Source organism: Leucoraja erinacea, chromosome 40 (genome assembly GCF_028641065.1).
Source record: "Leucoraja erinacea ecotype New England chromosome 40, Leri_hhj_1, whole genome shotgun sequence".
Classification (NCBI taxonomy): Eukaryota; Metazoa; Chordata; class Chondrichthyes; order Rajiformes; family Rajidae; genus Leucoraja; species Leucoraja erinaceus.
In genome coordinates this window covers 1,076,746-1,089,245 of record NC_073416.1, presented here as the reverse complement: position 1 = coordinate 1,089,245, position 12,500 = coordinate 1,076,746, and the positions used below count along the sequence as shown (strand labels likewise).

The following is a 12,500-nucleotide window of genomic DNA, read 5'->3' as shown; positions in this document are numbered from 1 at the left end:
GTGGTCTTGTCCAGGATGGCTTTAGTGGAAACGATTTTGCCGTAACTGCGGAGAAAGCAAAACAAAAGGTTTTACAGTGGGCACGACAGCTGGTGCAGCGGTTCGAGTTGGCTTTTGGTTCGGGTTTATGGCTGATTGAGTTGAAGTGGCCGATTGGGGAACTCCAAGTCGCTGAGAGTGTTCCCCAATCTGAAGCCGGAGCTCCGATCAAGGGGTCGGCCATTTAGGACTGAGATGAGGAAAAACATTTCACCCAGAGAGTTGTGAATCTGTGGAATTCTCTGCCGATTCACTGGATGTTTTCAAGAGAGAGTTAGATTTAGCTCCTGGAGCTGACGGAATCAAAGGATATGGGGAGAAGGCAGGAACGGGGTACTGATTGGGGATGATCAGCCGCGATCATATTGAATGGCGGTGCTGGCTCGAAGGGCTGAATGGCCTCTACTCCTGCACCTATTTTCTATGTTTCTAAAAACAGTGTCCAGAGTCGGGCCTACCACCCCGAGGCTGCTACTGATGCCCCACAAAGATCTTCACCAAATCATCTTTAGTTTAGTTTAGAGATACAGATCAGAAACAGGCCCTTCGGCCCATAGTACACCTCTACATGATCACCCCTCATCCTCCTGCGCTCCAAGGAATAGAGACCCAGCCTGCTCAACCTCTCCCTGTAGCTCACACCCTCTAGTCCTGGCAACACCCTCGTAAATCTTCTCTGCACCCTTTCCAGCTTGTGATATGCAGTAACTACAGGTAATAAGGTTGATAGAAAATAGGGGCAGAATTAGGCCATTCGGCCCATCGAGTCTACTCCACCATTCAATCATGGCTGATCTACCTCTCCCTCGCAACCTTCCCCATTCTCCTGCCTTCTCCCCATAGTCATTAGTTCAGTTCAGTTGAGTTGAGTTGAGTTTAGTTCAGAGATACAGCGCGGAAACAGGCCCTTCGGCCCACCGAGTCTGCGCCGACTAGCACTATCCTACACACACCAGGGGCAATTTACAATTTTATCAAAGCCGATTATCCTACAAACCCAGGACGTCTTTGGAGTGTGGGAGGAAACCGGAGCGCCCGGAGAAAACCCACACTGTCACGGGGAGAGAACGTGCAAACTCCGCACAGACAGCGCCCGCTGTCCGGATGGAACCCGGCTCTCTGGCGCCGTGAGGCAGCGACTCTACCGCTGCGCCACCGTGACCGCCAAGCCCACTTCCGAAAAGCTTTGCTCCGCTAATATCTGCCTGGCTTGTATCCAGGTGCGAGAGGGGACTCAATTGAAAGATGTAAGATCCTGAAGGATCGTGGCGGGTGGATGTGGAGAGCTTGTTTCCTCTCGTGAAAGAATTTGGAACAAAGGGGTCACTGTTTAAAAATAAAGGGTCGCCCCTTGCAGGCAGGAATAAGGTAAATTCTTTTCTCTCAGGAGCTTAATGAGTCTTTGAAACTCTCCTCTTCAAAGGGCAGTGGGTGTAAGAGTTATTACAGATCTTTCAAGCAGAGGTGGATAAAATCTCGTCCTGTAAACAGCCAGGAGGTCACTGGAATCGGCGGGATTGCAGAGAGGAGACTACAATTAGATCGGCCAGGAATGTATTAAATGCCAAGTAGGGCAGCTCTTATTTTAGCAGGGCAAGGTGTTTAAAGATGAAAGGGAAACACGAGGAACTGCAGCTGCTGGAATCCTGAACAAAACACAAAGTGCTGGAGTAACGTTGGCTGGAGTAGACAATAGACAACACACAATAGACAATAGGTGCAGGAGTAGGCCATTCGGCCCTTTGAGCCAGCACATTTATATAGCACATTTAAAAAAACATCTCCCGTTGGCCAAAGTGCTTTAGAAACCATAGAAACATAGAAATTAGGTGCAGGAGTAGAGGCCATTCGGCCCTTCGAGCCTGCACCGCCATTCAATATGATCATGGCTGATCATCCAACTCAGTATCCCGTACCTGCCTTCTCTCCATACCCTCTGATCCCCTTGGCCACAAGGGCCACATCTAACTCCCTCTTAAATATAGCCAATGAACTGGCCTCAACTACCCTCTGTGGCAGAGAGTTCCAGAGATTCACCACTCTCTGTGTGAAAAAAGTTCTTCTCATCTCGGTTTTTAAAGGATTTCCCCCTTATCCTTAAGCTGTGACCCCTTATCCTGGACTTCCCCAACATCGGGAACAATCTTCCTGCATCTAGCCTGTCCAACCCCTTAAGAATTTTGTAAGTTTCTATAAGATCCCCTCTCAATCTCCTAAATTCTAGAGAGTATAAACCAAGTCTATCCAGTCTTTCTTCATAAGACAGTCCTAATTTACATTTGTTATAAGAATAGTATAAACAAACAAACTACATACATATATACATGTAGCCCTCGCTCAGTGGACGTCAGGAAAGGCTTGGGAGTATAGATACGTCTTTAGTCTTGACTTAAAGGAGTCGATGGAGGGGGCAGTTCTCATGGGAAGGGGGATGCTGTTCATGGCTGATCATCCCCCAATCAGTACCCCGTTCCTGCCTTCTCCCCATATCCCCTGACTCCGCTATTTTTAAGAGCCCTAACTAGCTCTCTCTTGAAAGCATCCAGAGAACCGGCCTCCACTGCCCTCTGAGGCAGAGAATTCCACAGACTCACCACTCTCTGTGAGAAAAAGTGTTTCCTCGTCTCCGTTCTAAATGGCCGACCCCTTATTCTTAAACTGTGTGTGTGGCCCCTGGTTCTGGACTCCCCCGACATCGGGAACATGTTTCCTGCCGCTAGCGTGTCCAAACCCTTAACAATCTTATATGTTTCAATGAGATATCCTCTCATCCTTCTAAACTCCAGAGTGTACAAGCCCACAGCCGCTCCATTCTCTCAGCATATGACAGTCCCGCCATCCCGGGAATTAACCTTGTAAACCTACGCTGGGCTCCCTCAATAGCAAGAATGTCCTTCCTCAAATTAGGTAGTAGCAGGGTGGCACGGTGGAGTTGCTGCCTAACAGCGCCAGAGACCCGGGTTCCATCGTAACGACGGGCGCTGTCTGCCCGTGACCCGTGACCCTTCTCCGGGCGCTCCACACGGCAAAGACGTGCGGCCTTGGTATAATTGTAAATTGTCCCTCATGCGTGTAGGACAGCGTTGGAGTCGCTGCGGACTCGGTGGGCCGAAGGGCCTGTTTCCACGCTGTATCTCGAGACCAAACTAAACAATACTCCACACCTGGAGTATTGCGTACAGTTTTGGTCTCCTAATCTGAGGAAAGACATTCTTGCCATAGAGGATTTGAGTATAGGAGCAGGGAGGTTCTACTGCAGTTGTACATGGTCTTGGTGAGACCACATCTGGAGTATTGCGTACAGTTTTGGTCTCCTAATCTGAGGAAAGACATTCTTACCATAGAGGATTTGAGTATAGGAGCAGGGAGGTTCTACTGCAGTTGTACAGGGTCTTGGTGAGACCACACCTGGAGTATTGCATACAGTTTTGGTCTCCTAATCTGAGGAAGGACATTATTGCCATAGAGGGAGTGCAGAGAAGGTTCACCAGACTGATTCCTGGGATGTCAGGACTGTCTTATGAAGAAAGACTGGATAGACCTGGTTTATACTCTCTAGAATTTAGAAGATTGAGAGGGGATCTTATAGAAACTTACAAAATTCTTAAGGGGGTTGGACAGGCTAGATGCAGGAAGATTGTTCCCGATGTTGGGGAAGTCCAGGACAAGGGGTCACAGCTTAAGGATAAGGGGGAAATCCTTTAAAACTGAGATGAGAAGAACTTTTTTCACACAGAGAGTGGTGAATCTCTGGAACTCTCTGCCACAGAGGGTAGTTGAGGCCACAGTTCATTGGCTATATTTAAGAGGGAGTTGGATGTGGCCCTTGTGGCTAAAGGGATCAGGGGGTATGGAGAGAAGGCAGGTACGGGATACTGAGTTGGATGATCAGCCATGATCATATTGAATGGCGAATGGTGCAGGCTCGAAGGGCCGAATGGCCTACTCCTGCACCTAATTTCTATGTTTCTATGTTTCTAAACTGAATGGATCTCACAACGCCAGTGTACACCTCTTCTCTGCGAGTCTGATGGGAACGTTAATGCCCATGGAACAGCAAGCAATGTACTTTGTAAGCGTGAAGGTTAATTGGCTTGGTCTAAATGTCAATTGTCCCGACTTGGAGGAAGGGGCTGCAACTGCAGACATATAAAATGAGAAAAGGATTGGACAAGCTAGATGCAGGAAAAATGTTCCCAATGTTGGGCGAGCCCAGAACCAGGGGCCACTCACAGTCTTAGAATAAAGGGGAGGCCATTTAAGACTGAGGTGATAAAAAACGTTTTCACCCAGAGAGTTGTGTGAATTTGTGGAATTCCCTGCCACAGAGGGCAGTGGAGGCCAAATCACTGGATGGATTTAAGAGAGAGTTAAACCGCTGTCCCACTTAGGAAACCTGAACGGAAACCTCAGGAGACTTTGCGCCCCACCCAAGGTTTCCATGCGGTTCCCGGAGGTTTTTGTCAGTCTCCCCACCTGCTTCCACTACCTGCAACCACCTGCAACCTCCGGGAACCGCACGGAAACCTTGGTTGGGGCGAAAAATCTCCAGAGGTTTCCGTTCAGGATTCCTAAGTGGGACAGGGGCATTAGATAGAGCTCTGGGGGCTAGTGGAGTCAAGGGATGTGGGGAGAAGGCAGGCACGGGTTATTGATTGGGGACGATCAGCCATGATCGCAATGAATGGCGGTGCTGGCTCGAAGGGCCGAATGGCCTCCTCCTGCACCTATTTTCTATGTTTCTATGCTGGTTGAAACTGAAAGTAGACACAAAATGCTGGAGTAACTCAGCGGGACCGGCAGCATCTCTGGAGGGAAGGAATGGGTGGCCTCACATTCAGACCTTCTTCAGACCTCAAATTGGTGACCCTCAGACTATCCTTGATCAGACATCGCTGCCTTACCTGGCATGTTATTCCCTTCATCATGTATCTGTACACTGTGGACGGCTCGATTGTAATCATGTGTTGTCTTTCCGCTGACTGGTTAGCACGCAACACAAGCTTTTCACTGTACCTCGGCACACGTGACAATAAACTAGACTGTAAATCTGCTCGCAGTCCGAAGAAGGGCTTCGACCCTGAAAATTCGCCCATCCCTTCTCTCCAGAGATGCCGCCTGTCCCAGCTGAGTTACGCCAGCATTTTTGTGTCTGCCTTGAAACTGTCCCCGTCTGGTGTGTGTAGGATGGTGGTGGTGGTGGTGCGCGGGGAGGGGGGAGGGGGTAAATTGATGGGCTGAAGGGCCTGTTTCCGCGCTGTATCTCTGCAGCAAAATGAAAAAGCTGTGCCTCTTGGCGTGCGTTTGCCTCCAACCACCTTCCTGGGAAGGGAGGAAGGTTACCGATGCTGAATGAATCACGAGGCTCTATAAATAAGCCCCGTAGCGTGCAAAATGCTTCCTGTTCTCGTCAGCTGCAGCCTGGATCCTGTGTACAAGTTTCCTCAATGAGTCATTCAGGCAAGGCGCCCGTGTGATCTCATGTTCTTTTTGAATGGCTTGGTGTAAATTACAGCTTACTCCAAGTGACTAATTGAGGCAAGGCCGGGTTCTGCCAACTCGCCCGTGTCGACCAACGTCCATGCTGGACCCCCCCACCTGCCCACGATTGGCCCCCCCCCCCCCCCCCCCCGAGCAAACGGGGATCGCAGGCTAGCACGGACACGGTGGGCCGAAGGGCCTGTTTCCGCGCTGTATCTCTAAAATTAAAACTGAAGACCACAGTGGGTCAAGGCGACTTCCTCACGGGCAACAGCGGTCCTAAGTGATAGGACTTAGGATTAGGCCATTCGGCCCATCGAGCCTACTCCACCATTCAACCATGGCTGATCTATCTCTCCCTCCCAGCCCCATTCTCCTGCCTTCTCCCCATAACCCCTGACACCCGTACTAATCAACAATCTATCCCGTCGGCAGGGTCCATGAGAAATGCACAAATGCCCATCGCTGGGAGTCCACAATCCCGCCATTGGGACTTTAGACTTTACACTTAACTCCACTCACCACTTTACACTTTACACTTAAATCTCTCCCTGCACGAGAGACCCGACCTTTTCTCGTCGGGTCTCCGTTGTCGTTGGGGCCGCAACGAGGAGCGGCCTCCAACAGGAAGAGACCGGGGACTCTGGTGCTACGACTCACCGTCACCGTCGCGGGGCTGGCCGAGTCCAGGGCAGGTGGAGCGGTGGAGGAGCGCTGCTGCTGCTGCGGCCCGACCGGAGAGTCGGAGGCTCCAACGGCAGGACTGTGGACGGCGGCACCGGGAGCCCGCGGGTCCCTGGAGGGAGACCGCTTTTTCAGGGCTCTCGCAACGGCGACTTCCCCCGCCCGAGTTGCGGGGTTGAAGAGCTCCTAGAGCGGGGCCTGACATCACCGCCCCGCGCGGCTTGGAATGGCCGCGGGACTCTGCGAGCGCACGCCGGGGGCTCTAACACCAAGACCCGGTGTGCGACCTCGCACCACCCGGCGTGGCTTTAATGGCCGTGGGACAATCGCCATCGCCAGCCGGGGGCTTTGACTTTGACTCTGACATCGGGGGGGGGGGGAGAGTGCAGTGGAGAGATAAGTTTTTTTGGCCTTCCATCACAGCGATGTGATGGATGTTTATGTAAATTATGTTGTGTCTTGGGTCTATTTGTTTGTAATGTATGGCTGCAGAAACGGCATTTCGTTTGGACCTCAAGGGGTCCAAATGACAATTAAATGTATCTTGTATCTTGTACAGTGCGGAAACAGGCCCTTCAGCCCACCGAGTCCGTGCCGACTAGCGATCGCCCTGCACACTAGCACTATCCTACACACACGAGGGACAATTTACTACTTACAGAAACCAATTAACTTATAAACCTGTACGCATTAAACGCTATTCCCTTATCATGTATCTGTACACTGTGAATGGCTCGATTGTAATCATGTATTGTCTTTCCGCTGACTGGTTAGAAAAAGACTACGAAAAGTAGTAAACACTGCCCAGTCCATCATCGGCTCTGACCTCCCTACCATCGAGGGGATTTATCGCAGTCGCTGCCTCAAAAAGGCTGGCAGCATCATCAAAGACCCACACACCATCCTGGCCACACACTCATCTCCCTGCTACCTTCACGTAGAAGGTACAGGAGCCTGAAGACTGCAACGTCCAGGTTCAGGAATAGCTACTTCCCCACAGCCATCAGGCGATTAAACCTGGCTCGGACAAAACTCCGAACATTAATGGCCCATTATCTGTTATTTGCACTTTTATCAGTTTATTTATTCATGTGTGTATATATTTATATCATGGTATATGGACACACTGATCTGTTTTGTAGTCAATGCCTACTATGTTCTATGTGTTGAAGCAAAGCAAGGATTTCATTGTCCTATACAGGGACACGTGACAATAAACTACTGAGGCTGAAAAATGAAAGAGAACTGGCTTTGGAGTGTGGGAGGAAACCGGAGCACCCGGAGAAAACCCGCGCGGGTCACGGGCGGGGAGAACGTGCAAACTCCACACAGACAGACAGCAGCCGTGGTCTGGCGCTGTAACTCTACCTCTGCCGCCCAAATACTCGCTAGAATTTAGAAGATTGAGGGGGGATCTTATAGAAACTTACAAAATTCTTAAGGGGGTTGAACAGGCTAGATGCAGGAAGATTGTTCCCGATGTTGGGGAAGTCCAGAACAAGGGCCACACACAGTTTTAGGATAAGGGGGAAATCTTTTAGGACCGAGATGAGGAAAACATTTTTCACAGAGAGAGAGTGGTGATTCTGTGGAATTCTCTGCCACAGAAGGTAGTTGAGGCCACACAGTTCATTGGCTATATTTAAGAGGGAGTTAGATGTGGCCCTTGTGGCTAAAGGGATCAGGGGGTATGGAGAGAAGGCAGATACGGGATACTGAGTTGGATGATCAGCCATGATCATATTGAATGGCGAATGGTGCAGGCTCGAAGGGCCGAATGGCCTCTACTCCTGCACCTATTGTCTATGTTTCTATGTAGACAAAAGTGCTGGGGAAACTCAGCGGGTGCAGCAGCATCTATGGAGCGAAGGAAATAGGCAACGTTTCGTCCCAAAACTCTGAAGGAAATAGGCAACTTTTCGGGTCGAAACCCTTCTTCAGACCCGAAATCCTGAAGGAAATAGGCAACGTTTCGGGCCGAAACCCTTCCGGGTTTCGGCCCGAAACGTTGCCTATTTCCTTCGCTCCATAGATGCTGCTGCACCCGCTGAGTTCCTCCAGCATTTTTGTCTACCTTCGATTTTTCCAGCATCTGCACAGTTCCTTCTTAAAAATCTAGGAGGCTTCATGAGTTTACGTGCCATGGCTGAGCGAGGGGCTATGCTGACGTGAAGCTGGGGGCGAGGGTGAGAGCAGATGATGCCCTGGTCTCTTCCAGCTGTGCCAAAAACCGGTTAAACATCTGGAGGGGGGGAGGGGAAGCTGGGACCACTGACGTCATTGGGCGTAGCCACTGACTCAGCAATTGGTCACTGACTCACAGTCTCAGTCACTGACCACCTCCCTGGTCTGTTGCAACAGGGGCTGGCAACGGTGGCGCAGCGGGTAGAGCTGCTGCCTCACAGCGCCGGAGACCCGGGTTCCATCCCGACCACGGGCGCTGTCTGTACGGAGTTTGCACGTTCTCCCCGTGACCCGCGTGGGTTTTCTCCGGGATCTTCGGTTTCCTCCCACACTCCCAAAACATACAGGTTTGCAGGTTAATTGGCTTGGTGTAAATGTAAATTGTCCCTAGTGTGTGTGGGATAGTGTTACTGCGCGGGGATAACAGCGGATTCAGTGGGCCGAAGGGCCTGTTTCCGCACTGTAATTCAAAACTAAACTGACCTAAACTACTCCTAAGTTAGACACAGAGTGCTGGAGTAACTCAGCGGGTCAGGCAGCATCTGTGGCGAACATGGATAGGTGACGTTTCACAGAGTGCTGGAGTAACTCAGCGGGTCAGGCAGCATCTAGGGAGAACATGGATAGGTGACGTTTCACAGAGTGCTGGAGTAACTCAGCGGGTCAGGCAGCATCTGTGGAGAACATGGATAGGTGAGGTTTCACAGAGTGCTGGAGTAACTCAGCGGGTCAGGCAGCATCTCTGGAGAACATGGATAGGTGACTTTTCACAGAGTGCTGGAGTAACTCAGAGGGTCAGGCAGCATCTGTGGAGAACATGGATAGGTGACGTTTCACAGAGTGCTGGAGTAAGGTGAAGGGGAAAAGATTTAATAGGAATCTGAGGGGTAACATTTTCACACAAAGGGTGGTGGGTGTATGGAACAAGCTGCCAGAGGAGGTAATTGAGGCTGGGACTATCCCATCGTTTAAAAAACAGCTAGACAGGTACATGGATAGAAGATAGACACAAAATGCTGGAGTAACTCAGCGGGACAGGCAGCATCTCTGGACAGAAGGAATGGGTGACGTTTCGGGTCGAGACCCTAGGTACATGGATAGGACAGGTTTTGCAGGGATCTGGGCCAAACGCGGGCAGGTGGGACTAGTGCAGATGGGACATGTTGGCCAGTGTGGGCAAGTTGGGCCGAAGGGCCTGTTTCCACGCTGTATCACTCTGTGACTCTGTGCGGATGGGAAGCCACACAGAGGGTTAACCTTGTCGATCACATTGTGAAACATGCAGCGAGACACAGTGTATTTCCGTTGCCGACTGCAGCACAAATGGGGCCTACAGGATGCACTGCAATCTCCTCTCAGATATAACCTCCCTTCACGGAGGTCAAAGGACCACAGCAGTCTTTCTGAGCAACTCCATGGGAAGTGGGGCCTAGCGTTGCACAAAGCCATGCCATGCCAGGCAAGACAGATGAAGGCCCGATTGTCAACAGTGTTTGTTGTGTTTTCCCAGAACACACGGGGCTTTGGAGGTAGTAGAGGGACTCCATCCTAAAACAACTCCTCTCTGCAGAGATGAAAGTTGGGGGGGGGGGGGGGGGGGGGGGGGGGGGGAGGGGGGGATGGATGGGGGGGGAGAGAGATGACGTTGGATACAGATGGTCACCAGATGGAGTTTGACTAGCGGGCCTGCTGCTGGCCACAAATGACCTCGGCGGAGATGTGGTTTAGTAATCAAGTGTTGATTGATTGAGTCAAACGGTGCCTGACGCTGATCAGACACCGGGAGGAGGACGTTCTCCGAGGCACAAAATGGCCGCTCAGAGAACGGGATGCTGGGTGGCTGATCGGCGCGCCTTCTTGCTTCAGGTTAATTAAGAGGTCATATCTACGAGGTGAATATGGTGGACTCGACCCCCCCCCCCACCCCTCCCTCACCCAAACCCTGCCCCCCCAACCCCCCCCCCTGCTCTCCCCTCCCCCGACCTCATCAATCTTTGCCTGGATTGGAGGGTTTCAGCTGCAGGGAGAAGTTGGACAGACATGCATTGTTCTTAGTTTAGTTTAGTTTAGTTTAGAGATACAGTGCGGAAACAGGCCCTTCGGCCCCACCGAGTCCGTGCCGACCAGCGATCGCCCATTCACACACTAGTTTAGTTTAGAGATACAGTGCGGAAACAGGCCCTTCGGCCCCACCGAGTCCGTACTAGCCCAACCAGCGATCGCCCGTTCACACACTAGTTTAGTTTAGAGATACAGCACAGAAACAGGCCCTTCGGCCCCACCGAGTCCGTACTAGCCCAACCTGCGATCGCCCGTTCATACACTAGTTTAGTTTAGAGATACAGCACGGAAACAGGCCCTTCGGCCCCACCGAGTCCGTGCCAGCCAGCGATCCCCGCGCACTAACACTATCCTACACACACACCAGGGTCAATTTACATTGACACCAACCCAATTAACCGACAAACCTGCACGTCTTTGGAGCGTGGGAGGAAACCGAAGATCTCAGGGCAAACCCACGCAGGTCACGGGGAGAACGTGCAAACTCCGTACAGACAGCGCCCGTGGTCGGGATCGAACCCGGGTCTAGTGGTGCTGCGTCACCGTGCCGCCCGAATTCTCTGGAGCGTCAGAGGTTGAGGGGGGGACCTGATAGAAGTGTATAACATTACGAGAGGCATAGATAGGGTAGACAGTCACAACCTTTCCCCCTAGGGTGGAGATGTCCAACACTAGAGGGCGCAGCCGTAAGGTGAGAGGGGGAAAGTTTGGGGCAGGTTTTTTTTACACAGAGGGTGGTGGGTGCCTGGAACGTGCTGCTAGGGGTGGTGGTGGAGGCAGGTACCATAGTGGTGTTTAAGAGGCTTTGGGATAGGATATACAGGGAATGGAGGGATATGGATCACGTGAGGGCAGAGGAGATCAGTTTAACTTGGCATCATGTCCGGCACGGATATTGTGGGCTGAAGGGCCTGTTTCTGTGCTGTACCGTTCTATGGCCTGTGTTGTGTAAACCACTGTCCTTTGGCTGAGTCCTTGGACCTGGGTTTGAAAGCACAGCTTGTATAATCAGAGAGAGAGAGAGTGTGCGGGGCCCCTCTCCCTGCTACCAGTAAATGTACAAGCGATGATTGACCCCGGGCAGATGTGTAAACAGTTCCTCTGCTGCTGCACGCACATGTTGACGGGATTCTCCCACTCACAGAGAACGGCTCTCGTTTGGTCGAAGAGTGAGGGTTTGCAATGTCCTCTGTACGTTTGACTTGCGTGTGAAGGAACTGCAGATGCTGGTTTAAACCGAGGATAGACACAAAATGCTGGAGTGACTCAGCAGGGGGACACGCACCAGAACAAGGGCCTCCACCCATTCCTTCTCTCCAGAGATGCTCCCGGTCCCGCTGAGTTACTCCAGCTTTGTGTGTCTTTCATAGAGTGATACAGCGTGGAACGAGGCCCTTCGGCCCAACTTGCCCAACCTGTCCCATCTACACTAGTCCCACCTGCCTGCGTTTGGTCCATATCCCTCCAAACCTGTCCTATCCATGTACCTGTCTAACTGTTTCTTAAACGTTGGGATAGTCCCACAGCCTTAACTACCTCCTCCGGCAGCTCGTTCCACACCCCCACCTGTGTGGAAAAGTTACCCCTCAAGATTCCTATTAAATCTTTTCCCCTTCACCATGAACCTATAAAAGACACAGAATGCCGGAGTAACTCAGTGGGACAGGCAGCATCTCTGGAGAGAAGGAATGGGTGACGTTTCGGGACGAGACCCTTCTTCAGGCTCCTACCAAACTATCAGGTGCAGCAGCTTTGCATCAGAGCCAGATCGCAGGAAAAGCACCCATGCATCATGGGAGAGGGGTCAGCGCCACTGATAGCAGGCGTGCAGGGTGAGTGGGCAAGGGCCGTTAGCACAGCGAACAGCAGCAGAGGCCATTGAAGGTGGATTGATCACACAGGAAGGGGGGGAAAGGTGGGATCCACGCTGGCATGCCAAGGACCAGGGTCAACAGTGAGGCAAGCAGCAGGAAAATAACAGAGAGAAGGCATGGGGTTACGTTAGTGATGTTGCTGGTCAGAACACAAGCTGTTGTAGTGTGTAGTATCCA

At 51.6% G+C, this 12,500-nt stretch overlaps 1 protein-coding gene across 3 annotated transcripts in view; it reads right to left on the bottom strand.

Annotated features, from left to right (window-relative positions):
- rbms2b (RNA binding motif, single stranded interacting protein 2b) overlaps positions 1-12,500 on the bottom strand; it is an 85,765-nt gene that overhangs the window by 33,808 nt on the left and 39,457 nt on the right. For all 3 annotated transcript variants that reach the window (XM_055664472.1, XM_055664473.1, XM_055664474.1), the window contains one exon: positions 1-45. This exon is cut by the window's left edge and continues 14 nt beyond it. In XM_055664472.1, coding sequence (XP_055520447.1) covers positions 1-45 — 45 coding nt within the window. The remainder of the gene's footprint in view (positions 46-12,500) is intronic.